Raw genomic sequence first — 26851 nt, 5'->3', positions numbered from 1 at the left:
ATAGAGGTAAGCAGTTGAACTTCTGCTGGAAGATCGCGGCGGCGGCTACGTCATGGACACCGTGGAGAAGCTACAGGTGCTGGGCAAAGGCGGCGTTGGACGGTAATAAGCCCCTTGCTACAGCGACCCCTCACTGTAGAGCTTGATGTGTAGCGTGTATTTATGCGTGGACAAGTTGACTGGACAGCACGTGGGTACACTAGAGACCTTGTTGCAATGGTCGCGACCCTCACGTGGACATTGCGCGACGGTGTGACTGTAGCTGTGAAAGAAGTCGAACGAACTTGTCCAAGTCGCATTGCACGGCTGGATGCAGAGAAGGACGCGCTTGGTTGCATCTTGCAACGCACGTTTGACGTCGACGATGCAACTTTCCTCGTCATGGACTTCTTTCCCGGTGAACCGTTGTACAAATGCCTGTGGCGCCGACGTCAAGGCTTTCCAGAAGCGTTTGCCAAGCAATGCGTCGCTCAGATTGTCATGGAGTTGCTGGGTTTGCACGGTCGTGGCTACATGCATCGCGACCTGAAAACAGGCAACGTTCTCCTCGACTCGGACGGCACGTGCCACTTGATCGACTTTGGATTTGCCAAGCGCGTACAAGCTGATGAAGTCGAAGGTGACAATCGAACCGACGGTCGCCGCGCGATGTCGTTTGTGGGCACACATTATGCGATGGCCCCCGAGATATACCGTGCTAGGTGGAATCAGCCGGGCACCTCCTACACCTCTGCCGTCGACTGGTGGTACAAAGCGAGCATGTTTGTGTCGCAATCAACGTCCATACAGGGCTCTTGGTGTCTTGACGTTTGAGCTGCTCCATGGGTCACCCCCGTGGCCTTACAAATGTGAAGACGGCGACCTCCTGCGATATGCCGCTCAGGTTGAGAAGCCCATCGAATTTCCACGGCACGCCCACTTTGACAGCATGGACGTTCGCGACTTGATATCGTAAGCGTCATGCACTGCAAAAGTTGTTCGTGCTGCTGATGGGTGTGCTTGGTTAGACGGCTTCTGTGCGTCGATCCGTCGGCACGCCTCGTCGGCGCCGCCGTCAAATCACATCGTTGGTTCGCTGGGATCAACTGGGAGGTCTGTGTGGCTGAGCGATGTTCTTTCAGCCCTTTTTTGCCACTGAAGCAATCGAGGCAATCGATTCATTGATTGTACGCGTAGGACCTAGTGGTTATACCTACAACCGACGTCGTCCCACCGCCCGAGACCGTGCCACCCCTTCCTGACAGCGCCGAGAGCGTCACGTCGGCCGAGAACGCTCTCTTTGCAGGGTTTTAGCGTTTAGAAGAGTGCCCCTGAATGCACTGATGACTAGCGTGAACTACGTGCTACTGAGTTTTACATAACCGTGGCGCGAAAAGCGACGAGAGAGGGTCACCGTGAGCATCGGACAGAATAATGTTTCGCTGGTCATTCTTGCCAGTGCTTCTAATCACTCAATCTTGCTGGAGCTCATCCCCTCGGTGCAAATGCCTGCCCAGTTAAGCTCCTCGCCAAGCTCGATCCAACCACGACATCGTTGAAAGCTAAGATTTGCGCGGATTAACGACCTCTGGCCAATGGCAATGAAACTACAACAACACGGATCGCATCGCGTCGCGCGCCTCCTTAGCTGCATCGCTCATCGGCGGTGTAACCTCCTGCACGAGTTCTCTTGTGGCTATGGGCTCTGCTGCATAGACTTCGTGCACAATGCGTTGAATTCGAGGCCCCCGATCGTTTTCTGGTCGATGTATCGCCAGTAGTTCTGCCATCTTCGCGTAGGCATGGCGGCGGTAGCTCCACGCTTCACCTTTTTGCCAGTCGAAGAGCGGATTGGCTTTCTCTGCGGCCCCAGCGACTTGATCAACCCAGTCTGCAAGTACAAGCTCCACAAAATCTAGCCATTCGTTTGTCGAGGTGGCTGGTGGGAGCGGAAACCGGCCGAGTTCAGGCCGTGCCAGCAATTGGGGCGGCTCGTGTCCGACGGAGTCCGGTCGAAGCAACAACGCGTCGTCAAACACCTTTCGGTCCACAACGCAAAAACTCCACACAAGTTGCTCGGCACGGGGTCCAATCAACCGTCGGATCTCGGGGCGGCGAAGGATCGGCATCTTGAAGCCTTGAAACCCCTCCGTTCCGTACAACGAATGGAATAGCCCCGCCGTGCACACTTCTTCGTCCGCGCCAAACGTCCGCAAGACAGATTGCACGCCAACGAGGTGTTCATCGAACGCGGCGTCTGTGACGTGTGTGTGACGATGGCGTATCCGTGAAAAATCAACAAGCGCCCATACCTCCAGTGTGGGCCAAGGCTTCAGGCACAGATGCCTTCAGGAACTTACGCAGCTTCACATCCATGCTCTTCCACGAGGCTGTGCGTGCAGGGTCAGCGGCAAACGTCTTGGCCTTCCATGTGTCGATCACATGCGACTTGGCGACCACGCCGAGGGACGTTGTCAGCCGCATGGCGGCGGAGAGCGGTGTCCTCTCCTCATTGATTGGCTACAATGCAGCCAATAAGAACGCGGCTCTCCCGCAGGATTCCCTGAGATCGTCCAGTCTCTGGGCATGCCAACGCCATCGGCTTGGTCGTGATAAAGCAGGGCAAATGCACGGGGCGCGTATGCATCGAGCCACACAAACGGTGGTGGCATACATCTTGTGGGGCAGCTCGTCGTTCGAAGCTGCGTTCCACCGGATGCGACGTCGACCGTTTGTTATCCGGACCCCCCACGCGAACGCAGGCGGCATTCCATTCACTTGGTGTTTGTATGGTAGTGCGTGGAATTAAAAAACGAAACGTATGCATTGTCACAGGTTTTATCAAGTTTGGCTGGTGGCGGAAGCGATTGGTCTGGAACCAGTCAAAAGGCTCCAACCAATTTCAAGTGCCGCAGCGCTCAGTATCACTCACTCAATTGATTCAGCAGGAGGTACGTCGGGCTGGCATGTCGATGGCGAGGAAGGGTGTGTTGACGGCGCTGCATGCGTAGAGAAACATGGTCGCTTCGGAAGGTCAACCTACCCGTTTGTATGTGAAGGGTGTCTTTATGGGGTACAAGCGCGGCTTCACCAACCAACACGCGCACACGTCGTTGGTGCAAATCCAAGGGTTGCAAGACCGCAAGGACGTCGACTTTTACCTTGGCAAGCGCATTGCGTACATCTACAAGGCCAAGGCGTTGAAGAACGACTCCAAGTTCCGCGTCATCTGGGGCAAGATCACCCGCGCCCACGGCCAAAACGGCGTGGTCCGCGCCAAGTTCCGCAAGAACCTCCCCGCCAACGCCATGGGCAAGCCCGTGCGCGTCATGTTGTACCCTTCCCGAGTGTAAGAGGCTGCCAACAGACATCAATTGTTGATCAATTTTCTCATTCCGCGGTCTCTGTCGCAGCCGCTGCTCCCACCCGAATCGTCTTCCCTGCTGCGGCATGATGGCGTCCACGGTGCTGCAGCTGCGTCGACTGATTAACGAAAGTGATATTGTAATAAAGAGTGGGTTCCAAATCATCACTCCAACTGCAGGTCTGCCGCTCTCGTGCATCTCGTCGGATGGGATGCTTCGCGGGGACTACAGTCTACCCCCTGCAGGACAACGCTCTTTGCGAGGGATTGCGACTTGAGTTGGCTCATCGTCGATCACACTGCGTCCCCATGGCAGCGCTCATGCAACCAGAAATCATCGCCAAACAGACGAGCCTATGGGGTATTAATAGCCAGCGTCCACATCATCGGCCACAGCCAATGTGCCAGGCCGCTGTCTTTTGCCGCACACGACGTAATCCATCATGCTATGTAGCAAGGACAACTTGCTCGCTGCGGTTCGCACGAGCAGTGCGTTGGAACTGGTACGGTTGGACAAGGCTCCGTTTTGTTGGACGGCGTGGACCTATTCTCCAAACTCATGCACGATCTGCCTTTGTAGGTGCTGTCGTTTGTCCTGCTTGTCATTGGGGTATCGCTTGTGACCTCAACGCATTTCCGAATGGCACTCGGGCCATCTGTCGGTAGCGCTGGAGGCGGTGCGAGACATATCGATAGCTACCTCATCCTATGCTCACGGGTCTAGGGTGCCTCTTTCTAGCGATTTTGTACGTAGTGCCAGCGTGGTTTGCGCACTACGCGGCCAAGTACCACAATAAATTCATGCTGCTTGTCGTATGTAGCCAGCCACGGACCGACCGACTAACCCATCGATTGAGTAGCACACTGTCTTGCTAGGGGGCATCGTGGCACTCCAGCTCATCATTGGCGGCGCCACGTACGCCTCGGCCCTTCCGTCGTTCTCGTACGACTTTGTCGGGACGTGTCTGGTCAACGTACGTAGTCCTTGGTGTTTTCCAACAGTGCGCCGCCAGCCGCCTTTGTCCAACCAAGTTACATTCTTCTTGCACTGGTGCAGGCGTACCTGCGCAACGAAACACTTCGAGCCGCCTGTCAAGAGTACTTTGAGGTTCGTCCACGGCTCGTGAGCCCAACACAATCGAGGCTCGCTCGAACGCGCACTGCTGCCGTAGAGCGACGAGTACGCTGGGCTCATGTTGGCCTGGCAGACATATTTCAACGAGACACTCGAAACGCAGACGGCATCCAATGTTGGTCAGTTTGCCTCCTTGCCGTCGCTCACACCGTCGATTCCAACGACGTAGATGGTCACCGTGCTGCAAGACAACAGTGTGTGCTGTGGCCTAGGCCCGCCCGAGCACTGTCGGCCAGACTACCGGCCATTCCCCACCACGTTTCCATCGACGGACGCGGCGGTCCGCCAGGCATGTTCGACGAAGGTAGTGTCAGCGCCGCCAATGCCATAGCCAACATGTTTCGTAGAGTGGGTACTATCCAGCGTCGCCGTCGTGCTACAAGGGGGGCAGTTGCGCGTACGACTACCCCATGGGAAGCTGCGGACTCGTCGGTGTCGCGGGGAATTCCATGGGGTGCTTGCTTCCTTGCCATTGTAACCCACCACACTTATGGGTGCGACCTCCTGATTGTAGTTGTGCCAAGGCATTTCACCAGCACTTTTCCTACTCGGTACGCACATGACTCGGTTGTTCGACGCCGTCCGCCGTGCCTGGCTTTTGTAAACGGATCGTTGGTACAGATGCGCAGTGTGTCACTTGGACTGATGGGGATGACGAGTTTACCAGTACGTGGCCCTTTCCATCCCTTTCCGCACTAAACGCACATGAAGCTGCTCATGGTCCTGCTCAGCTTGTGCTTGCTTTTCAAGCGCAAAGACGAGGACGTGCTGCCATCCATGACAACATCCGGGATGTTTCATTCCCGCGCCAGGGTTTATGTGGCGGGCGATGTCCGCCGCATCGAGCGGATCGACTTTTAGACGAAACATGGCATCGAGTGTTGAACATGTTTCGTGGGTGGCGTCGACCTGTATGTACAACGCTTGGCCTTAAGGTCAGACTTGCTTGCGCCGCGGTACGATTGGTTTGAGGTCCGTGAGGGACAGTGACCGCGCCAGGGACTTTGACAGGACTGGCGCGTCTCGACTGGCAATGGCCATCGGGCCGCGCAGGCACTTGGCTAACGTTGATGCAGGTGCTTGCGGTGGTGGGGACGTCGACAGGTCATTTGAAGAGAGGTTGGCTGTGGTCGTTGCCTGGGCACTGTTCGGGCCACGACGACGTCCGAGTTTCTTCTTTGGTTGCGCCAATTGATGCAATCGCGACGACGCCGCGGACGCAGGTCGCGCGGCCTTTGCCGTCACAATCGACGATGACGCGGTCGACTGTACCGATTGATGCGACGCTTTCGGAATACAAGCCCTCCGTGCCTCGTCCAGGCGCTGGTACATGATGTAGCACAAAGCACACACATGCACCTAGAGACGACACACACGACATTCCATGAGGGTGTAAGGTCATCGATCCCTGTGCCCGCTGTTGACGCCGCCGTACCATGTCGTAGAACGTGGCCAAGTGCTTGGTCGAAGCCGCCACGTCTTGGGCTGCTTGCACGTGTGTGGCGTTAACCGACTGGGGCTCTTCCTGCAACGTTCATGGGGTCGAACATACCTTGCTGGTCAAACCAATGATGGGCCTTGAGCAGCCGGTTTCGCGTCACAAGCATCGAATCGACCTCGCGCAGGTTGGGGATCGTGTTGCGATAGCTGGCCATGTCGACGGCGTGGCACAGTTCGTGGGCAAGTTGCCCATTTGCATCTTGGTGGGCCGCAACGAATGCCAGAAACGCGCTCTCCTGCTCCGCCACATGGATCGACTACTCGCCAAGGTGGCGGCGGCAAGTAAGGTCATGCATGCGGGCGCACGTCGTGCACCTTTTGTGAAATGACGTTTTGGGTCGTGTGGACGTGGCGTCTGGTAGCGACCGACATCATGCAAAACCGACCAGGGCACAACAAGGACGCCTGGGTACGTGTTTGGTGCACACCCACTCCGAACGCGACGCTTACCTCGGTGCCATGGCGATGGGGCTGCGTGCTTGGGTGCGCCGACTGGGGCCGAAGCATGACCTGGCGAGGCGCTGGCGGCGCCATCGGCACGGGCGCGTCCCTTCGGTCCTCTTCAAAGACAATCTACTCGGCAGGGCAGACCGTCATGGCGCAGTCCCGCACGATCTTGACCACATGTTCAGGATGTCGTACGCTGGCGACACGAACTAGAATCAAGCGGCAGGTGGCAGTCAGCACAAAGTCTGCGTATAACTGGAGCACGTGGTGCTTCGTCCCGGCCTATGCCCAAAGTTTGAGCTCTGTAGGTTCAGTCACACAACGGACTTCGATGCACTGGACAAGCTTGAGGATGTCGTGCTTGAGCGCATCGTCGTAGGCCGACCCAAGTTCCTTGGCCCAGGTTGCATCGACTGGGAGCATCGCCAACTGCGTGACCCCATCGGAGGAGGACCTGAGCTCGAAACACACGTCGGATGATGACACGAGCTCCCCATGGACGGTCCAGTGAGGGTGTCGTACACTTCGGTCGTCCCAAAAAAGTAAGAGGTCGGTTTGAAAAACTTGACGCGGGCCTTTTGCCCGCACGTGTTGCGGCAGTACTTGCCGGTATACGTGGCGTGGTTCGGTCCAAACTACCCACGGCAGTCGTCGAGCGGCTGCTTGTCATGGGCAATCGAGCGCTACCTTGCCGCAAATGAACGGCGTAACGAGGTACGTGGACAGCCACAGCCGTGAATTCGAGTTGCACGCATGCGTGTTGAACTGGACGTCCTGGAGCAGCGAAAACGTCACGGTGGGAAGGTCGTCTTCGTGGGGGGCCATCTCTTCCTACGTCAACGCAGATTCGACGTGGTGCCGGTCAACGCGTTCGATCTACGTGAAACAGGACCGCCAGTGTCCGGGCGACGTTGCACGTTTGGTGCAGCCCTTGTTTGACAAACACCTTCTTGAGCTCCAACAGCGACAGAGCGTACGGCTGCTTCTCGCGCACTTCCTACGGACCATCGATGCCACATGACAACCTCGTACGAAATATCGAGGCCGCCCGGCGTACCCCGTCCGTGGATGTAAAATACCAATGCGCCAGCTCGCCGTGGTGCACGACCACGGCGTCAGCAATGTCGATGGTAGCTCTAAACAACAGCGCTTTAGGACGAAAGGCACGATATCAAGAGCCGACGGCGGACGGCACCGGCATTCACGGAGACACTGGTACACTCTGCATATTTGTGTGGTCAGCCATCAAATTTGCCAGGCATCACTGTGGTCCCACCGCAAAAGTCGTTCACGTTGAATGGACGGATCCGACGCAATCGCTCGGATCATGGCTTGCCTCTCGTGGCCCATATCGCGCCCAATGTCGTCGACCCACGGCGCTTGTTTCGATAGTCAAGACTTATAAATAGGAAGCGCCCCTTCTTTTTCCCGTGATACGTATGCACACCATGCCGCGGCGGAGAGCAGTGTTTAGCCGCTGGTGTATCGAGACTGCGTCATCGACCTGCTTCCCAGCAACAGTTTTCAGCCCTCCCATCGACGTCATAGGGCCTTGCCAACGTTCTACCCTCCACCAACCATCACCGTCCTCTTTTGGCTAGCTTTGATAATTGCTTCCACGCAATATCACACTCGTTGTGCGGCGTGGGGGCATTTGACACCGCATACGCCAAAGTGAGCATGCAGAATCGCCTGCGATACCTCCCACGACAGTGATGAGTCCGCCTACACAATCGGCGACCCTCTTGTGCTCCAAGGTGGATTATTGCTATGCGTGGCAATTGGGCCAGGACGATATTTACTGGCACAGCCGTTGCTTGCGCTTGCCAACAACTTGCTTCTTCTTCTTCTTGGGTTGCTGGTGAGGTGGGGTCGACTTCTTCTTGGGGACGTGGGGTCTCTTTCCGTCTGGCCTCCTGGCGTCTGTCTCGGCTGGTGTCGTTCGTGGCTGGACGGCGCGGCACCATGCCTGCACGTCCGCGGGAATATCTTGGTCGGTCTCTTTGACTAATCGTAGCAACTTCTTCACAACACCGCGGTCTGCGTCTGTCACGTACGTCACGGCCATACCAGTGGCACCGGCGCGGCCAGTGCGACCAATGCGATGGATGTAGGTTTCCTCAGAATCGGGGCAGTCGTAGTTGATCACGGTGTGGATGTCCTGAACGTGGAGTCCTCGGGATGCGACGTCCGTAGCAAACAACAGCAAGCACGTGCCGTTCTTGAATTGGTTGAGTGACATTGCACGCTCGACTTGCGACTTATCACCGTGGACTGCGACGACGGTGGTCGGTGCCTGGCGCTTCTTGGCGGAGTTGGCACCGCCCTCCAGAGTCTCGGGCTGTAACTTGGCTTTGACAAGGGCCTCCATCGCATCACACCCTTGCTTTGTTTTGAAAAACACAATCGATTTCGTCGTGGTGTGGGCTTGACAAAACGCCACTAGGCGGTCGGCTTTGTCGTTGTCGCTGCCGCACACCTCGAACGTTTGACGGATCGACGGATTCACCTGGCATGCGCCCGTGATCACGGTCACCGCGTCGGGTCGTACAAACGACGCTGCCAGAGATTGCACTGCCACGGGCCACGTTGCACTGAATAATAACGTTTGCCGAGTGGCGACGGGCAGTAGCTCCCGCAATGCATGCAATTGCCGTTCAAATCCCAATTCAAGCATCTTGTCAGCTTCGTCCAACACGAGAATGTCGACCTTGGCAAGATTCAACGACTCACGGAAGTCCAGAAGGCGCCCGGGTGTAGCTACGCAGCAGTCGACACCCATCTCGAGCGCTTCCAGCTGCGCCTTCTTGTCGGCGCCGCCAAAGACTGCCACTGCCCGTAGCGACGGATGGAACGCTCGGAGGTATTTCTTGGCCTCCTTTTCGATCTGCGTCGCAAGCTCTCGTGTCGGGACTAGAACAACCATACGCGGATCCTTGGATCGAACTGGGAACGCATACTTGTGTTTGGCTTTCGTTCGCGTTTGTTGGATGCGTGTGGCTCTGGCGAGGTGGTGGAAGGAAGGCAGCAGAAATCCCAGCGTCTTCCCAGACCCCGTCTTCGCGATGGAAATCATGTCTCTCCTTGCGAGAGCTATGGGCCACGACTGCGCTTGAGTCGGAGTTGGTTCGGTGAACCCAGCGTTGTCCAGCGCTGCCAATACCGATGCCGAGAACGGCGTGGCCGTAAACTTTCGCATGGGGTCCGGAAGCGGCTCCGCGTCGGCATTCGTGGATATCATGTGCATGTCGCGCCACTCGACGGCGTCGATCTCGGCATCTGTGTCGTTGCGCTTCGGTGCGGTGTCGTCGAGAGGTCGCTTCGGTGCCATCGTCCTTGTTGCAACTTTTGAGTGGATGGCGGAATGGACGCATTCGATTGGCTTCTGGAGCTTTGAACCAGCCAATCTCCGTCCGCCAATTATTTTCACACCAATCAAATGTCCAAAATGCCGTAAACTGCCGAGGGGACGCTGCGAGGAACGTGAGCAGAGTGTCGAAGTCGCGCATGTTGGCCACGGAGGGGGTCGATGACGTGAAGAGTTGGCGCATTTGCTGAGGCTAGTTCCTCGTGCGCGGTGGATGCGAGGCAGGTCCCACCAACGTGGTGGTACAACAATGTCGGTTGGCCGCCGGGTTGGACGAAGATGGCGCCATCGGTCGTCGCTTTCAGGCGACAACAACCCACCCTGTCGAGAAGGAAAGTGCTTGGAGGAGATAGGGGCATGGATCGGTCGAGTAGAGTGAGAGCTGTAGCGACTCAAGCAACGACAAATGAAGAACAGCGCTGCTAGAGTCATGGTGTCACCAAGTCGAAATTCAAATCCGAAGTGCCCAGGACGCACGACGCTAGCTCCGCGACATGTTCTGTGCTTGACAACATACATCCGTTGGCCGAAATCAGTACATGATTGTGGTGGTGAAAGGCTAACCTCCAACTAATGGCAGGAAGCGTTTGTGGTTCAAGGCGGAGGATCGAATACTCTTCGAGCCCAGCTACCAGCCAGAACACACCGCAAGCGTTCCGATTCGTTGTTTCATTTTGACATGAGATAGTTTGTCCAGGGTCTGGGCACTGCGTCAGGGGAGTTTGATGACAAGGAAGACGTCGAGAAGGTCTGATGAAAAGGCGACGGTTGTTAGCCACGGACTATCGCGAGCATTGTCTATGTAGCGTTGCAATTCAAGCATGACCAACCTAGTTGATGTGTTGGCACGTGCGTCAGAGTCGGTATTGTGTCGTCGGCCGGCGCAATGCTCGCCTTCACGCAGCATCACATGGAAGACCATTCCTCGACGCCATCGTAGCCACAACTGCGAGCCATTCTAAACAAGACGCCGTCGAAGCGATCTTGGAATACAATGATATCGCCTGCATAGGCGATGAATGCCCCGGCCAAGTCGCAAATGGTTCGCTTGCCACCACCGCCAACTACTTCACGTGGAACCATGTGAGGGGCACATGGTTCCACGTGATGTAGTTGGCAGCCTTGCACGTTCGCCCAACCGCTGCCATCGCGGCCGAATGCTAGTTCGGCACTGCGTCCTTTGTCATGATTTGTACGCCATTGTCCTGATCATGGAGACAACAATGATTGATGGATGGTACCTGACTAGCACATGGAACTGGCGTCGGCGACGTGATGTTGTTGCGGGTGGCACCACCATGATTAAAGACGGCCAAACCATACGGCTCCTACACCCGTGCCATTTACAGGATGAGTCCAATAGGTCTCACTCCCTTAGGAGATCGCAACGCCTAACGGCCGCGTCTGTGGGTGCATGCAAAAGAGGTGCCTCGAACGGCACAGTCCCGCACCGGCCGCCACAGATGCCATTCTTTCGCTTTGAAAACACTCCCCCCTTCAAGTCCCGACATGATGTTGTTTTACCACAGACCACATCGCTTTCCCAAACGAAGGTCGACAACATCACCGCCAAGAACGTGATCGACGCTGCCTACACGGGCGATCAAGTGATCCAAGACGTCGTCGACGAAGTGGCTGACTCCTTGGGATTTGCCTCCGTCAGCTTTTGCCGCACGCTGGACCGGGAAACGAATGTGTAGTCTGGCGAGCCCAACGAACCGGGGGAAGCGTTCATCGAGCGAATCCGCGTCGCGTACACGAAGCACACATGGACGGACCTATTAGTTCGACCGGGTACGGCAGCCCCTTCCAGTGGATGCATTTCGTAGGCGCACTGACGTTGTTGGCGTCGTGTTTGGGAAGACGTCCGCAGGGTACGGCAGCGGCATCATTGGCGTTGAAGCTTTCAAAATCATGACCAACAAGACAACAACCCGACCCCATGACGTTGGTTCGCTGGCTGGATGGTCATTCGATTGCCCCAAAGGCGTCCGAAGATATCGTGCATCTCGTTGTCTTTCCAAACCAACCTGTTGGCTGCGCACATGCTGAACAAGGAGCTTTTACACTCAAAATCTCAAAGTTGCTGTGAAGATGGTGCGAGGACCAAATGCCCGTACGTGCATGCTGCCTCGATACACGGCAGTGATGTCCGCATCAGCACTTTGGTAGGCTGGAGCGTTGCAATCCCCTGCATGTCTTGCTGCATGGCCACACTGCCACCGTGATTCGGTCAATGCTCCACGTCAAGGTGAAAGCCAATGTGCCGTCGTCCGCGCCATCCAGTACACACCGCCACATGTCGACTGCCGCTACTTGGACGAGGAAGCTTTCCGCTTGATGACAGCCTTGACGGCCTCACACAACAAGGAGAATCTCTGGATTCCGGGCGAGTCGACAAGTTGCAACGACTGGTGGAATACGAACATGATGGATTCACAATTCACTCTTCTGGCACACTGACACTTTAGATTTCGTGCTTTTTGAACGCAAACGAGGCCGCGCCAATGATACCAGAATCATAGCCCACCGACGCCTTTTCAATGCGAACCTGCCGGACATAACGCCTTGAGCCACGGCGCTGACGAAGGTAGGGCGATTGCCTCTTCGTACCGGGTTGGGTAGCTTGGTCCACGTGTATCTCGTGTACGCGTCGCGAATGTCTTGGATAAACTGCTCACCGTTCTCTGCCAACCCGCCCGACAGCACAATGAGCTACACAACGTTTGTTGACATCGTTGAATCGTAACCCAAGGACAGCACCTCCGGGTCTAGAATCCGGCAAAAATTCACGCAGGCAAACCCCAAGTAGTCGGCTGCCTATGCACCGTCGATAACGTCAATCCTCTAGCTCTGTGCATCATCAACATAAAGAGGTCACATGCACCTCCGCGATGAGGCCCTTGGCAATGGCATCTCCGGCTGCCGCCGCTTCAAACACTTGCTTGGCCGTGATGTCGTCAATGCTGAGCTCCGCCAGTATGGTGTTGAGCGCTATAAGTCCGTGGTTGTAGAGCATGCACGACCGAGAGTACAGATATACTTTTGTCGGCTGCCTTGAGCTTGGCTTGCTGAATCAGCGCAGTCGCGGAACTATATTGCTCCAAGCAGCCGCGTTGTGTGCATCCGCAAAGACGACCGTTCGGGACCACGATCTATACACATGGTCATGATGCATCAAGCTGTCGCCTGTTCGTATGGAAGCGGATGTAGGACGCACCAAGTGGCCGCCTTCGATCATGCCAGTGCCGCCTGCCAAGATCGAGTCGTTGTTGACAACGCCAAACCCAATCCCAGTTCCGAGCGCTACACCAGACACGTGAGCTCATGTCGCCAACAACAATGGGCAAACGTACTAAGCATGATAAAGTGTTTGGCTTTCGACGCGGTGCCGACCCAGTGCTCGGCCGCGACGGCCGCGTCGGCGTCGTTGACGAGCGTGCATGGTACATGGAGACTCTCGTTGAGCATGCGCTCGAGGGCGACGTCCTTCCACGAGGCAAAGTTGGCGGCGGCGACGAGGATCCCGTTCGACACTTGGCCGGGGCAACCCACACCAAGGCCTGCAATTTGAGACCATGATACACCGGATTTTTCAACGCACTCTTTCACAACCGCAACACAAAGACCGACGACGACGTCCGACGACCGGTCGTCTTCAATCTTGCGTTGGTTCCGGGCGATGAGCACGCCATCAGCCGACACGACGCCGCACTTGACACTCGTACCGCCGATGTCGACTCCAATGTAGTGACGCATGATCGTGATGGGAGGAGGGGAAGTGCAGAAAGGCGTTGTGTCCGCAATGACATTCAACGAGATATCCATTTTCACAGGTAACCATTACCTTAATGAGTATCTCACACATTCTCAACGTGATTTCACAACGGTATACGTATGACGAGGCCCGTGCAGCGAGTCGGGCGCAGTTCATGATTGAATGGTTTTGTCACGTGTGGGACGGAACGAAGAGTTGTTCTGCAGTAGACGTTGCAAATTCCCACTACAAGTGCACCTTTTAAGGGAATTTAATCTCACAGGATTTCCAACCTCACGAACTTCCCATGAAACTTTGCGCTCGGTGGCAATCGTGTGGCCATGTACACACGACGCTCCATCGAGACTGAATGAAGAAGCCGAATTCACGTGGTGCACGGACGCCAAGTGATCGGTTCTTTGGCACCGCAGCAGCTGACGCCTGTGTTAGGTCGCTGCAGGCACATGAATCGTCAACCTGCCCTCTCACGTGGATTTTTCGTTCAGGAAACGAACTCAAACCGAAGGTGCCGCATGCTGCAAGGCACTTGTCGGGTCATGATATTTGGCCATCGACGAATGCACTCACCACGCGCTCCAAGCAATCCACCTCCCGAGCGCCACGAGATGCAGTCCTGCCATCTGTGGCTTGAATAACCTCAGACAATGGCAAAGTCGTGGGCGTCTCGGTCTGTTGCGGTATTACGCGATGGCGCGGCCAGAGCCAGGAGTGCCGTGAGCCAACCCACACACGTTGATATTTTTCTCCAGGTCGCACTGGTTCAGCTACTTGTGCTCCATTCGCCGAACGTAGTAGGAGGTCCTGGCGACACCTTCCGCCGAGCTTTGTTGAGCTTTGCATGGATCGTCGCGATGCGTTGGTGCAATTGTAACACGTCACGATTTGTGGACGCGCGGTAGATGTTGAGCTCCGATTGTATCTATGCACCATTGTCAGTGTCTATGTGGCGCCACCTAGCCCAGAACTCCACGCAAACTGACTTTGTGGTGTTGCTGTCTTGCGAGTTTGTGTCGCGCTTCCAAGTGCGCTCTGAAACCCATGGCATGAGCTCCACAAGAACACTGGTTTGATCCAGGACAGACCTGATCTGGGCCAAGGCGTCGAGTTTGTGGGGAGGGTACGTCTGCACGAGCAGCTGCTTGGTCAGCAGCTCGATCTTTTGCTGCATGGCAGCGATGCTGGCCTACAACAACGGTTTTGGCTTAGCTCGACGTGTTTCGGTGCAGGGGTCCGTCGAGATGACCAGACCTGGACAAATTCGAGCTTGGCTCGCGAGTAAATCGCAACGTCGTCCAATTTGTAGTACTTGATCATGGCCACGAGGTGCTTTGTCATGTCTGCAAGCATTTGGACGTTCGTCTCCAGCGCGTCATCGCACGCTGCTTCCAACTCGTGGCGCTTTCTTTCCATGCCTTCAATGGCAATTTGCCAGTCCTATCGTGGAAGCGTCGAACACGTGATGAGCTGTGGAGCAAAGGGGAATCCGTACGTGGAGTTGTTGCGGCAGGCGGTGCCATTCTGATGTCGGGAGCGGGGCATCGTGACTCAGTGGGTAAAACATCTTGCACAATAGCTCGCACTTTGCTTGAAGGCCTTGCTCAACGTCAGGTGGGACCAATACCTGCGAAAAACAACTTGAGCTCCGAGATCGCCCAGCCCACCCCACCCGCATGGCTTCTTTCATCATGCCCATCTGCTCCGTATCATCCAAGCCCCACGTATCGCGAACAATGTCTGGTGTGAGTCCAAATGGAACATCCTAGATTGGGACAGCGACATCAGCTTAAACGAGCACCTGAGCGAGGCAGCGGCCGTACCGACGGCATGGATGTGTTGACGTGGTGCTGGGTGCGCACGACAGACACAAGAGATCTCGCCATCTTGAGCACGTCGGTGGTGAATTCAATGATGCACAGATAAGGTCTGATGTCAGCTTACGGCTTTGAAGTTGCTCGATCCGGCCGCCGCTACGTCCCTGATGCCAGGAATACACGTTGGTCAGCTGGAAGTTCCTCTTCGAGCGAGCTGCCTTACGTTGCAACGACAAGCTTCAGTTCATGCAGCAGGAGCTTCGCTCGCATGTTGGCTTCTTCGTCATCGTGGCCCTACTCACGTAGCAGGTCGCATCATGATGAGCTCGTTGCGTGAAATCGTGTACGCATGTGCGAGTCTGCTGCATGGTGTTGTCGTCGAAATGTGCACGAAACTCGTTATCCGGATACCGGATAAAATGGCTGCAGATTTGACCACCAGAGTTGCAGGCACAACATGCATCGCGGCGTGCGCGCAAGCAAGCAGCTGCGGTGCGACCGATCGACGCAAGCGATTGTTGGGCTGATGGATTGCTTCTAGAGTCTCTTTTTCATTTGGCGTAGCAGTCGGATCCATTGGAACGCTCTTGGCCTTGTACGAAGACGATGCAGGTCGTCGGTTGCCCACTCCGCATCCCGATGCCCGACCGTCGCTGCCTCATCAAGACACCGTCTTGGTAGCTCATCCCGCCACGCGGTTCGGCTTTCCATCGTTGAGTAACGTCAAGGTTCGCGAAGGCTATGTCCTCGGATACGATCGACGGTTCGATGGCCGTGACTTTCCAAAGTCCATTTTGACGACTTGTTTGGTAGGTTGCGCAACGCAGCTTGGGTCGCTGAATACATCACGGTCGACTCGCTCAAGAAGTCAGACGACGTCAATCGGTTGAAAGCCGCGTTCAAGGCTGACACATCGACCCCGGAAGCCTTTCGAGTGTCGCCAGGCGACTACCTCAACTCTGGCTATGATCGTGGTCACTTGGCTCCTGCCCGTACGCTTGCTCACCCACGTGTGGGTCCACCATGAACAAACTAGCGGTTTTCGTTGCAGGAGACATGATGTCATCGAGCCAGGAATCTGTCAACGAGAGCTTCCTCATGACGAATATCTCGCCTCAGGTACGTCCGTTTGCCCAAAGCATCCTACAATTTCGACCGCATCGCCCCCACAATTCCTGGCCGGGTCATGTGCATGATGCAGCAACGTACTCACATTGCCGTTGCGATTAGGTGGGGAAAGGCTTCAACCGCGGGTACTGGTCCCGATTTGAAGGGTTCGTGCGCCACATTGCGTCGAGCTATGGGGGCGCGTACGTCGTGACCGGGCCGTTGTTTTTGCCCACGGTGAGAGCTCTATCGCGATGCTACTCAGCTGACTGCATCCACAATTGCGGCACTCGAGTGTTTTCAACGAAATATAAACCTAAACTGACTGCTACAGCGCGCCGCCGACAGCGACACGTACGAGGTCCGATACCCTGTGCTAGGGACGCCCGGCAACGCGATCGCCGTCCCGACGCACTTTTTCAAAGTCGTCTTGGTGCAGAAGCCGTCTGGCGAGTACTTGGCCGCCGGGTTCATCCTCCCCAACCAGAGCATTCCTGACCAAACCAATCTGACCGACTTTCTCCGACCGATCGAGTACATCGAGAGCGTGTCCGGGTTGCTGTTTTTCGATCAGGTGCGGAGCTGTCGTCGTTACGTTATCATGACTCGGGTACCTGACGTAGCTGCGCCACGTGCCGCCGCCAGCGGGTGGCCGTCCCGTCGCCACCAAGCAGCTGTGCAACGATATTGCTTGTACCCTGCCTGCTGCGGTCGAATACAAAAACGCAGTCGCCTCCAAGAGCAAGGGACACCAGTCGCACTAAACATGGTCGGCGCCATCCACGTCATTCTCAAGCCTCAACACTTCCTACTCGTTTGGAATTGAACATATACCACACCGTGAACCAGATCAACGTTGCGCACGGCTTACAGTCGCGCCGTGATGCTCATAAAGTCGGCCATCACCCACTTTTTTTTTTCAGTAGCCACACGATAACCCACGCAGACTCGACGACTCTGTAGCGATGCGGCGACAATTTACACAACACACGTCAACACGAACCAGATCCAGATCTGTAGCACCCGTTTATGTATCAAGAGGGAGCAGCCACAACCCACAAGAGTGCAAACGCGTCAACGTCACAGCCAGTCCAGACGGAACACGGTCAAGATGGAGGCATGCTGCTGCACTCGTCAACGATCGGTCGTTTACTGTGAAGGCTTGGCCGCCGCAGTGCCTCCCGCTGGGTTTGCCGGCGCGGGGGGGTGGTGGTAATACGCAGTGGGTGGCGGGGGCTGCATGGGCTGCTGAGCATACTGGGGTGCCGCCATCATGTACATTTCCTGGGGTTGGCCGTATGGAGCGGCTGGCGCGTACCCCATGTAGGCCGTGGCCGCTGCAGGTTGTTGGTACATGTGCGGGGGATACGCAATCACTTGCGGCACCGCGGCCGCAGCTGGAGGACGGTACGGCTGCTGGGTCGGGGCGGGGGTATGGCCGCCGTATTGCGCGCCCGCGTTGCTGTTTTTCTGCGATGCCAAATTACAGTGCGTCGCCCGGCCCTGTGCACAAACACCGCATTGAGTTGCTACAACATGCTCGATTCGTGTAGGGTCGTACGTCGATAAACTTTTGGGGCTGCGCCAACGCCCGCTTCGCGCCTCCCATGTGGCGGTACACGATGAACGCATACCCTTTGCTTTTGCCCGTGGCGCGGTCTTTGGCGATCGTGACTTCTTCGAGATCCCCATACTTTTGAAACTCGACTGTCACGCTTTCCGTGGTCGTATTGTAGTCCAGGCCGCGCAAAAACAGTTTGCGGTCGCTCTCGTCACCGGGAGGCCCTAAGTCGGCATACAGCACCTTGCTGGCCATCGGAGGTTGTGCGTAGCCGTAGGTAGGGGCTTGATGCTGCTGATATTGTTGGGAATAGCTCGGCGCATGAGCAGGCTTGTTGTGCTTGACTGGTCCAGCGTTCGGGTTGTTTTCGGGAACTGCCGCGAGATTGCACGCGCACTTGCGACCGTCGATTTCGAGCGGCTGCACCGACAACACTCGTTCGGCGGACTCCATGTCTTCATATGTAACAAACCCAAATCCCTTGGACTTGCCTGTGTTACGGTCCATGATGACTGTGCATTCCTCGATTTTGCCAAACGATTCAAACACTTGCTGCATGGTCGCAGTCGTCGTGTCCCACGACAGACCACGCACAAACAGCTTGCGATGCGCGACATCAACACTTGCCATCGATCGAATTTCGTTGTAAATGCTCTTGTGTTGCAGGGCCCTAAACGGTAAAAGATATGAATCAGGTGGAAGCAAGGGGAGGAAGCGAGACGGAAAGGGACACGTTACGCGCTGATGAGAATCGACACAATTTGTTCACGCGTGAACGGGCTGAGAAGTCGCGCAATCGCCTTACCCTCGGCCTCAGCATCGATCGTCGAATGATGGTGGGCGTGCAAGGTCGAGTCGACCTCGCCAATCTTTCGCTTCTTCGTTGCGGCATCAGGAGAAGACGCCGGTTCTTGAACCTTGCGCTCTTCTTCTGCACCTTCAGGGAGGTAATATCCCCTTTCGCGTTCAGAAACAGCGCTGGTCTCTTGATGCTGGGGGGTCGTCGTCGTCGGTGGCGGCGATGCAGGGGCGCTCATCTCTGGTCCTCCGAATTTCTTTCTGTTTTCGCCAATCGAATTCGTGTTTTCTTTTATCCGGACGATAGCCATGCTATTAATGCTATTAATAGTTGTGGATTGTGAAATATACTCAGAAATGTGGATATTTTACGAACATTAAATATTTGTTTAGATGACACAAGGCATATGCACCACGTGGTGCAAGTCTGGGCACGTGCGGAGAATAAGAAGACATAGATAACTAAACGAAACCTTGTCTTCATCATCGCGCCCCGTGCACCATTGATGTGCGTCGTCGATTTGTGCAACACTCGGTACTTTGAAATTGGCTTTCAGCACCTTGATACTTCGAAGTATATATTCTCAGCACCTTCCGGATACGACATCCTAACCGGATGATGATGGAGCGAATTTCGAGTTCGAGTGCGCGCTGGTACATCGATCCTCCCAGCGACACGGCCTCAACTCTCATGTACAGAACCATGCGGGAGTGCTTATGGATAGGTCGCAAGTAATGCGTATTCTATATGTAGATTGCATGATCCGCCGACGGAAACACGGCTTTGTCGTACGCGAAGACGACACCAGGAGACGATTGCGGTTGCCTGTCGACGACGACGACGGCACCGATCCAGCTGAAACGAGTTCATATCGAGATCTGCACATTCCAGAAACCACCGCGCTTGGAGAAGTACTCATGACGTTTGCAAGTACCAGTGTATCTCCGCGCTTGGTTGGGTCGACCGACACCAACATGCGCACAGGACATCCGACATTGGACGGTGCGACTAATCGTTTGGTATGGCCTTGGTACATTCACATGTGCCTCTGCACGGGAGGTCTTCTTGTGTGCTGGTTTGCCATGCTTCTGTCTCTTTCTATCGTGCCCACATCCACAGCTCGACTCGTCCTCCCATGTTGCACAGCCGTTATCGTTATTCTTGGCGGCATCGCTGTATACGCGTTCTTGGCATGGCTCTTGATGCGTGTTCCAGTCACGTCCGAGTTTGGATTCAAACTGTGGAATCGACTCTTTCACCATCCAGCCGCTCTGTCTCCCTTGCATTCGTTTGACAACGACAGAATCTTGCGAACTTTTGTCGAGATGTGCACGTGGGTTGCCATCGTGCTTGGGACGTATGCGATCTACCGCCGACCGCTCGTCGCCGTGCTGGTTGGTGGCATTTCTGGTATTTGGGTGGTGGCCATCGGCGACTTTTTCGTTGTGTACATTCGCGTCCAAAGTGAATTTCAACGACGACAGCGGCCTCAACCTCTCGGCGACGACGACGGCAAAGCGATGTCACCGTGGCGGCTGCAGTACGCTGTCATGACGGTCTCGCTTGGTTACGTCGTCCTGGGTCTCGTTCGCCTCGTGTTCAACTTGGTCTGGTCTGCTGCATCGGACTCGTCGGAAGCGACTGGGGAAGGTGCGAGCCGACCGCAATTGCTAGATTGTTGACCCGTTTATAGGCTCAAACTTGCTTTCTTTGCACATCGACACGGGTGACCAGCAACTCATAGCGTGGCAGTACATGCTCAGTGTGCTGATGGGCGTGTCGCTCATCGTAACAAGCGAGCTCCTGATGCTGTACGAACCAACGCGCGAGGCTGGCATGGTGCTGCAAGCCCGCATCGTTAACGCCAAGGCGAATTGGCTCACGAACCCAGTTCGGTCCGTAGTCGAGGTCGCATTTGTGTGTGGTGTGACAGCGGTCCTGAACCACTACGTGGACAACATGACGCTGTCGCTACAAATCGGCACCGTCATGTGTACAGGCTTCATCTTGTGCGGCGAGTACGCCGTGTATTCCCGGGCGCGAGCATCGCCTACCTTGCGTCCGCCATACAACGATCATTGGATGAAGGTGCTGCCTCTCCTGTCGTTGGCGGCGTTCATGGTGTATCAAATCGGTCGGCTGTTTTTGCAGCGACATCACGACATCCTAACGGCGTTTGTCGTGCCGTCCTTGCTTGACCTCATGGTCGTGGCAGCTGTGTCGAAATCCGTGCGTTTGGACGACGTGTGGGCTCGCCTGCGGTCGTTTTGCCTCAACGCAACCCGTCACCCCGCCCGAACGACTCTGGAAGCGATGGCGCACGCGTCGTTTCTTGCTGCGATGATGGGTCAACCCAACTCGGATCAGCTGCCGCGCTGGACAAAGGTCGTTGCGACCCTTGCGTTCGACATTGGGTTGGTGTACATGCAGCGACTTGGCCCGAGCGTGTGGGACGCCATCGATGCCGTGCGATATGCGTCATCCTGGCGCATGGACGTCGAGGTAGTCGTACCTCGTGCCACGTCATCGCGACCCGAACTCGCGCCCAACAGTACGCTCTTGATTTGGGCCGTGCCGGAAGACGACGTTCTCGAGGCGGATCCGTCGATGTTTGCTGGGTCGCCGGGCAACCTGCGCAACCGTGAAATCTGCCACATCGTCCACGTGTCGACACTCATCAACTTTAGTGTCATGGTGTGTGTGTCGGTGGCTGGGTGTTGGTACGGCTTCGACCTCTTCCACCGTGTGGCCGGGATCGCGTCGACCATGGCCATTTCCATCTTTGTTTCGTGCTGTGCTGGCGTCGTGGTGGGCCTCTTCACGAGCTCATCCCACGCGACGTTTCGATTGCTACGACGCGTGGTTGTGCTGTCCATCAATCAGCAGTGCGTACTCCATCCTGTCCAAGTCTTTGTCGAAGGCGCTGTGTGCCTCGGGGTTCTTGCTGGGACGTATACCATCTCTGGAACATGGACGACGTCGGTCCTGCTCGCGACCGCATCCGTGGTGGTTGTCGTCGGGGGAACGCGGTGGGTTGCGCATCGGTGGTGGTGGCAGCGGTTCGTACCAACGACAGCATCAACGTCGTTGCCGACCGATCAAGCCACGTTTGCGGTCGTGTACTTTATGGCACTGCTCTCGACGTACGCGCTGGGAATGAGCTTATTTTTCATCTACAACTTCATTGACCGCATCGAAGTCGCGTTTTGCCTGGCGACGCTGTCGGGGGTCGTGTTTGTCGCCGCCAGTGAGCTGTGCATTATGTGGGGCCCGACGCGGGCAGCAGGCATCGTCCTGCAGACCCGCGTGACGCACTGCGTTCAAAACTGGCAGGTTGAGCCGCTGCGATCGTTCCTTGAGTGTCTTGTGTGGATCTCAGTCACGTACGGCACGTTCGTGCTTTACCATGACGTGGTCGTTGCGCTTCATCTCGGCACGTTGTCCGGCATTGTTGTCACCCTCGCTGGCGAAGTTTTCCGAAGCCAATGGCACCTCCACCCGTCCCACCCGCAGATATCGCAAGACGGCAACGTGCACCAACGGCCCAAGGTCTTGCCGCTGCTTCTTTTGTTTGCCTACGTCGGGGCTGGCACGTTCCAGTGGATTTTCGAGCACCTGCGACGGTTGGAAGTGACGGTGGCGCTCGCGACCGTTGCTGGCATTGTGTTTCTGTGTGTCGCGGACGTGTTGGCGATGTGGCGCCCGACTCGATGGGCAGGTGTCATCCTGCAAGATCGGTTCTTGAATGCCAGTGAGCATTGGCAGGTACGTAAATGCACTGGGGAGTGGACATCATATTGCGCTTGCCGCCATTCCCAACAACGCCATGTTGTTCGCCATGTGATAATGGTTGTTTGGTAGATGTTTCCCGTACGAAGTTTCGTCGAGTCGGGGTGTTTCTTGGGAGTAATTTATGGCAGTCACGCGATCTACGGTGACTTGACCGTCGCCGTGCAGTGCGGTACACTATCTGGGATGCTAGTGACCTTGATTGGTGAACAACTGAAGTCCCATCGCCGCACGATGTTGTCTGCTCCCCCGACTGGTTTGTACACTCGCGTGGAGCTCACTTTTGACGGTCTTTCGCAGGAGACAAGCAAATATTGCCGTTCCCCATCATTAGCGTGCTGGGTTTTGTGGGATGCGTGGCGTTCAACACGATCTACACACACCTGCGCAACATCGAAATGGCCTTTGTGCTCGCCACAACTAGCGGCGTTGTGTTTGTCGTTCTCGGCGACGTGTTTGTGTTTTGGGCTCCAACGCGGTATGTTGGCCTCGTACTGCAAGAGCGCGTGCTGCATGTCCCGCGAGACCTGCGGCAGTGCTCGTGGCGAGGCTGGTGGGAACTGACCGCGTGTACGGTCGCCCTGTCGGCTTCCTACTGCTACCTCTGGCAAGGCGACTTGCTGGTGGCCATTCAACTTGGGACGTTCACGGCAATCGTCGTGTGTGTCGTAAACGATCGCATTTTGAACTCGATCAGCCAATATGAGCAAGCGATGGTCCATCAAGGCCAGTGGCAGTACGTTTCGATACTTCGGTTGATCGGCTTTTCCTAAACGTGTCCATTTCCAGTGCCCAAGACCAGTCCAAGCTGCTTGCGATGCCGTACGAAGTATTGTTTGAAATCGCGCGGAATTTGCGTCCCGACGAACTCTTAGTTGTCCGCACGACCTGCCACAAGATCAACACGCTGTTGCGTGCCGAGTCGAAGCGATTTTGGCTCCATGCGACGCTCCGACGCCAATTTGGCTTGGCCAAGTCGACGCCGTCGCTCAATACGCATCGATCGCTTATCGTGGACGCATGGACAGCGGTCGTCCCCAAGCTCTTTGCTCCGAGGTAGTGTCCGTCGTTCGATGGAGCTTGAAGCCGTCTTCTATATCTTACGCACATTCGTCGCCTTCTTTGACGTGCCAGGGAGCCGTCCACGGTTCTATCGTCCAAGCTGGCGCACAACCGGGCGCTCAAGTGGGTGTTTCTGAATGCCGACTGGATTCGCGAGCAAAACCTACCCGTTCGCGACTCCCCGACTGTCGAGTACGTTGGATTTGTAGAGTCGGTCAGTTTGTGGGCCTGACCTACCTGCGCAGGCTCGACGTGCATGATGCAGGCTTTGACGTGTTTCGCCACATGCCAGACAAGGTTTGTCGGGATGGAGCTGAAACACCATGTCGATATAATTGCGGTGGCGATAGGATTTGCTGGGTATTGCCATGACGCAGAACGCCATGCTCGTGACGACCAAACTCTCCGTGCCTGGTCGCGTCTACGCGAGCATTCAAGCCGATCCGTTCAGTTTCGTCGTGTCCGAGACACTGTACGAACTCGAAGAGTTCTCGATGTGGTCGCTGTGCTCCGTCGTCTTTATCGCAATGGTCGTGGCTTGTCTTGGCCAAGCCGCGGCCGGCCTCGTTGCGTCGGTGTCGGGCTCGTCGTCCCCTCCTGCTTAGGGCCGAGGTATTTATTTCAAAATCCATGGAAACTTCTTCGCTGTGGTTCTGGCTGCCGTACATTGCAGTACATGGGCGAAGTACGAAACCATACAATAATTGTGTGTTCTCCGCGGATTCGGCCCAAATTTCTCGCAAACTGGTATGTCATGCGTCGGGACATGACATGAACCTCCAGCGATTATTTAATTGCACAACGTCCGTACATTTGTTTCCGTACAGTACACGTGTGCTCCACTGGCTGTTTTGACAAAGCGTCGCTCCGTGAGCTGGACATCTGGAGGCGGCAGCAAAGTCGACGGACTCCTTCCCCATTGCATTCATCGCAACAGATAGCGCGTGTGATGTTCTCCCGCACTGTGCTCGTTGCCGTGTGTTTGTTTCTGTTAACTGTTCATGGGTTGCTATCGTTTGAGGACGTGGACGCGTTCGAAGTCGACCCGACGTCAGTCACGCATGGCCAGTACACTTTGGTCGCAATCCATCCTCACGACCCCGACGCGTTCACGGAAGGCTTGCTCTTTCACGACGGCATCTTGTATGAATCGACTGGCCTCGACGGCAAGTCGTTCGTGCGGGAACACAGCACGAACCAGTTTGGTGTTCATGTCAAGGAATTCCGGTTTCCCGCCGACGTGTTTGGCGAAGGCATAGCCATCCTGGACGACAAGATCTACGCGCTCACGTACAAGTCCAAGGTGGGATTCGTCTTGGATAGAAAGACATTCGCCCTCCTAGACACATTTCACTTTGAAACGACGACGGGCGAAGGGTGGGGTATGACCACGGACGGACACAGCCTCATCGTGAGCGACGGGTCGGCCGCGATCCTCTTCCTCGACCCGAGCGACATGCATGTCGTCCGCACCATCAACGTGACTCGCGCCGATGGGTCCAATGTGCGAAACGTCAACGAACTCGAATACGTCCAAGGCGACTTGCTCGCCAACGTGTGGTTCACCAACACGATCTTGCGCATCGACGCGGCCACAGGGCGTGTGATTGAAACATTAAATTTGGACCATTTGCCGACGCTGGAAGGCCACGTCGGTGCCATGCATGGGCGATGGAAGGCCGACGCAGTCATGAACGGCATCGCGTATAACCCCGCCAACCAACACGTGTACGTGACGGGAAAGTTGTGGGATTCCATGTTCGAGCTCGATTTGAACGCTCCTCGGCACCACATTCGCCGCCACTCGTACTGATTGCGCCCATGGACGACCGATGGATCGATTCGTGGTCGTTTGTGTAGCTCGCGGCCAACACAGGGTTGGCTGCATCAAGAGCTTCAGCAGTTCCAACTCCCCGTAGAGGGTCAAAGCAATTGTACGTTCACGGGTTCGTGTCGAACAAGCTAAGGTGCATATTCATCCACCGAGATACAGAAATTCGTCTTTTTGTTTTTGCCGCGTCCTGCCTGGCTGTACGACAAACACCGGAGCCGATGGAAAGGATCGCGAACCTTCTCCCGAGCTTGTGGTGCTGTGCGAAGGATTGGGGCCACTCTACAGTGAACCGGGAAAATACACGCAAGCGTTGTACTCCCGAGGATTTTGAAGTTTGTATGGTTGTCCCTTGGTCAGCGAGCAAACAACACTTCGTGATTGTACCCATCTACTTACTACCTCCGTCCCGGTTTAATCACTCCAAGCAGCAATTTTGTGAAACGAACGCAATCTTTGAAGGCCCTGGTGTCGGAAGCGTTCATGTCCATGCACATTCATGTCCAGACTTTTGATTGGTTAATTATCCGGTCATCCGGACTCTGTTCATGCTCACTTTGGAGTGAAATGGGCGTGGACCAATTGTCCATGCCTGTTCCTGTCTTGCATCACGAAAATACTGGATGGCAAGGGGCCAAGTCACGGCAGTGGCTGCCGTCGAGGCGTCGTACTCGTCTGTCGACACACAAGGTTAGTCTCAAAAGTCATGTGGACCGATGTTACGCGTATAGCCCAGGTAGCACAAGCCAGACGGGGGAGGTTGTCCGCTTGGTGGAGTGTGTCCCGGTCAAGGAAGAGACCAGCGTGGCCTGGTGCAGTGAAAGCGTGTCGAAGCTGTTTAAGCTCCGCTATAAGTCAAATTTTTCTCCTATGTTCGACTCGAAAAACAACAATCAAAAGAAGCTGGCGTACGCGTCCCTTGCGGCAGAGCTCAGCGTACAAATGGATCGGACATTTACGTCCAAACAGCTCCAGGACAAGGTATTATCTTCTCAGCATGCGTGATCTAACTTGAATAGTTTGCTCGAATGAGATCGGAGTGGTCAACGTCGAAGCCATCGAATCCCCAGCCAACCGGGAACAAGAAAGCGACCAAAGTTCCCTCGAACTACGACATCATGCTGGAATATTGGTCGGAGCGGAAGGGCCTTCAGCGTGAGTCCCTGCTCTCTACGGACGATGAATCTAGGGAGGCTGCAATGCCTAACGGTGCGTGCCCAACTACTGCGAAAAACTCATGTGATGAATTGTTGGATAGAGATTTTGGCTGTCAAGAAGGAAGACCTTGAGGATGACGACGGTGGTCGCCCCTCGAAGAAGC

The 26851-nt window shown here is 55.7% G+C and overlaps 13 protein-coding genes across 21 annotated transcripts; 7 read left to right on the top strand and 6 right to left on the bottom strand.

Annotated features, from left to right (window-relative positions):
- The first annotated feature begins 27 nt into the window (after positions 1-27).
- Positions 28-1336, top strand: H310_06492. 2 transcript variants are annotated; one of them, XM_008871589.1, is made up of 6 exons: positions 28-102; positions 154-194; positions 263-746; positions 790-951; positions 1008-1092; positions 1177-1293. In XM_008871589.1, exons 1-6 carry the CDS (start codon positions 53-55, stop codon positions 1291-1293), a joined length of 939 nt encoding a protein of 312 aa, XP_008869811.1. In that variant the 5' UTR covers positions 28-52. The 2 variants fall into 2 exon arrangements, with proteins under 2 accessions (XP_008869811.1, XP_008869812.1); XM_008871590.1 differs by lacking the exons at positions 28-102; positions 154-194 and having other exon boundaries at positions 217-746; positions 1177-1336.
- Positions 1337-1514: 178 nt separating this feature from the next.
- On the bottom strand, positions 1515-2490 carry H310_06491 (hypothetical protein). Its single transcript, XM_008871588.1, has 2 exons — positions 2292-2490; positions 1515-2236 (listed from the first exon to the last, which is right to left on the bottom strand). The coding sequence occupies exons 1-2, from the start codon at positions 2461-2463 to the stop codon at positions 1587-1589; spliced, it is 822 nt and encodes a 273-aa protein (XP_008869810.1). The 5' UTR covers positions 2464-2490; the 3' UTR covers positions 1515-1586.
- A 378-nt stretch (positions 2491-2868) lies between these two features.
- Positions 2869-3511, top strand: H310_06490 (hypothetical protein). The gene is made up of 2 exons (XM_008871587.1): positions 2869-2930; positions 2991-3511. The coding sequence occupies exon 2, from the start codon at positions 2997-2999 to the stop codon at positions 3330-3332; it is 336 nt and encodes a 111-aa protein (XP_008869809.1). The 5' UTR covers positions 2869-2930; positions 2991-2996; the 3' UTR covers positions 3333-3511.
- Positions 3512-3786: 275 nt separating this feature from the next.
- Positions 3787-5339, top strand: H310_06489 (hypothetical protein; the record flags this gene model as incomplete). The annotated part of the gene is made up of 11 exons (XM_008871586.1): positions 3787-3846; positions 3924-4020; positions 4068-4156; positions 4204-4317; positions 4401-4451; positions 4516-4593; positions 4648-4782; positions 4826-4932; positions 4993-5029; positions 5100-5144; positions 5190-5339. 11 exons carry the CDS (start codon positions 3787-3789, stop codon positions 5337-5339), a joined length of 963 nt encoding a protein of 320 aa, XP_008869808.1.
- A 75-nt stretch (positions 5340-5414) lies between these two features.
- On the bottom strand, positions 5415-7754 carry H310_06488 (hypothetical protein; the record flags this gene model as incomplete). The annotated part of the gene is made up of 13 exons (XM_008871585.1): positions 5415-5837; positions 5914-5963; positions 6031-6235; positions 6294-6383; positions 6429-6551; positions 6621-6707; positions 6753-6879; positions 6948-7060; positions 7113-7256; positions 7306-7422; positions 7483-7561; positions 7621-7647; positions 7702-7754. The coding sequence occupies 13 exons, from the start codon at positions 7752-7754 to the stop codon at positions 5415-5417; spliced, it is 1638 nt and encodes a 545-aa protein (XP_008869807.1).
- A 383-nt stretch (positions 7755-8137) lies between these two features.
- Positions 8138-9778, bottom strand: H310_06487 (hypothetical protein). The gene has a single exon (XM_008871584.1). It carries the CDS (start codon positions 9754-9756, stop codon positions 8224-8226), a length of 1533 nt encoding a protein of 510 aa, XP_008869806.1. The 5' UTR covers positions 9757-9778; the 3' UTR covers positions 8138-8223.
- A 1477-nt stretch (positions 9779-11255) lies between these two features.
- Positions 11256-11492, top strand: H310_06486 (hypothetical protein; the record flags this gene model as incomplete). The annotated part of the gene is made up of 1 exon (XM_008871583.1): positions 11256-11492. The coding sequence occupies one exon, from the start codon at positions 11256-11258 to the stop codon at positions 11490-11492; it is 237 nt and encodes a 78-aa protein (XP_008869805.1).
- A 715-nt stretch (positions 11493-12207) lies between these two features.
- Positions 12208-13620, bottom strand: H310_06485 (hypothetical protein; the record flags this gene model as incomplete). The annotated part of the gene is made up of 7 exons (XM_008871582.1): positions 12208-12343; positions 12406-12507; positions 12556-12612; positions 12680-12786; positions 12836-12947; positions 13013-13098; positions 13149-13620. 7 exons carry the CDS (start codon positions 13618-13620, stop codon positions 12260-12262), a joined length of 1020 nt encoding a protein of 339 aa, XP_008869804.1. The 3' UTR covers positions 12208-12259.
- Positions 13621-14279: 659 nt separating this feature from the next.
- Positions 14280-15769, bottom strand: H310_06484 (hypothetical protein). Its single transcript, XM_008871581.1, has 10 exons — positions 15729-15769; positions 15605-15675; positions 15509-15545; positions 15388-15450; positions 15237-15329; positions 15060-15191; positions 14819-15004; positions 14653-14753; positions 14551-14599; positions 14280-14489 (listed from the first exon to the last, which is right to left on the bottom strand). The coding sequence occupies exons 1-10, from the start codon at positions 15747-15749 to the stop codon at positions 14331-14333; spliced, it is 912 nt and encodes a 303-aa protein (XP_008869803.1). The 5' UTR covers positions 15750-15769; the 3' UTR covers positions 14280-14330.
- A 51-nt stretch (positions 15770-15820) lies between these two features.
- On the top strand, positions 15821-17397 carry H310_06483 (hypothetical protein). The gene is made up of 7 exons (XM_008871580.1): positions 15821-15873; positions 15923-16144; positions 16195-16373; positions 16433-16500; positions 16612-16725; positions 16823-17062; positions 17112-17397. Exons 1-7 carry the CDS (start codon positions 15839-15841, stop codon positions 17250-17252), a joined length of 999 nt encoding a protein of 332 aa, XP_008869802.1. The 5' UTR covers positions 15821-15838; the 3' UTR covers positions 17253-17397.
- H310_06482 (hypothetical protein) lies at positions 16765-19102 on the bottom strand. 6 transcript variants are annotated; one of them, XM_008871576.1, is made up of 5 exons: positions 18788-19099; positions 18050-18719; positions 17103-17991; positions 17027-17047; positions 16770-16982 (listed from the first exon to the last, which is right to left on the bottom strand). In XM_008871576.1, the coding sequence occupies exons 1-3, from the start codon at positions 19084-19086 to the stop codon at positions 17638-17640; spliced, it is 1323 nt and encodes a 440-aa protein (XP_008869798.1). In that variant the 5' UTR covers positions 19087-19099; the 3' UTR covers positions 16770-16982; positions 17027-17047; positions 17103-17637. The 6 variants fall into 6 exon arrangements, with proteins under 6 accessions (XP_008869797.1, XP_008869796.1, XP_008869798.1 ...); XM_008871579.1 differs by having other exon boundaries at positions 18855-19099; XM_008871575.1 differs by having other exon boundaries at positions 16765-17047; positions 18788-19102.
- A 648-nt stretch (positions 19103-19750) lies between these two features.
- On the top strand, positions 19751-24347 carry H310_06481 (hypothetical protein). 3 transcript variants are annotated; one of them, XM_008871572.1, is made up of 9 exons: positions 19751-20498; positions 20542-22613; positions 22710-22893; positions 22938-23373; positions 23427-23459; positions 23513-23693; positions 23772-23891; positions 23945-23996; positions 24050-24347. In XM_008871572.1, exons 1-8 carry the CDS (start codon positions 19766-19768, stop codon positions 23957-23959), a joined length of 3774 nt encoding a protein of 1257 aa, XP_008869794.1. In that variant the 5' UTR covers positions 19751-19765; the 3' UTR covers positions 23960-23996; positions 24050-24347. The 3 variants fall into 3 exon arrangements, with proteins under 3 accessions (XP_008869794.1, XP_008869793.1, XP_008869795.1); XM_008871571.1 differs by having other exon boundaries at positions 23427-23693; XM_008871573.1 differs by having other exon boundaries at positions 23427-24347.
- Positions 24348-24552: 205 nt separating this feature from the next.
- H310_06480 (hypothetical protein) lies at positions 24553-25716 on the top strand. The gene has a single exon (XM_008871570.1). The coding sequence runs from the start codon at positions 24649-24651 to the stop codon at positions 25510-25512; it is 864 nt and encodes a 287-aa protein (XP_008869792.1). The 5' UTR covers positions 24553-24648; the 3' UTR covers positions 25513-25716.
- The last annotated feature ends 1135 nt before the right edge of the window (positions 25717-26851 follow it).

Source organism: Aphanomyces invadans, assembly GCF_000520115.1.
Source record: "Aphanomyces invadans strain NJM9701 unplaced genomic scaffold supercont1.11, whole genome shotgun sequence".
Lineage (NCBI taxonomy): Eukaryota > Oomycota > Saprolegniomycetes > Saprolegniales > Verrucalvaceae > Aphanomyces > Aphanomyces invadans.
This window is presented reverse-complemented; position numbering and strand designations above follow the sequence as displayed.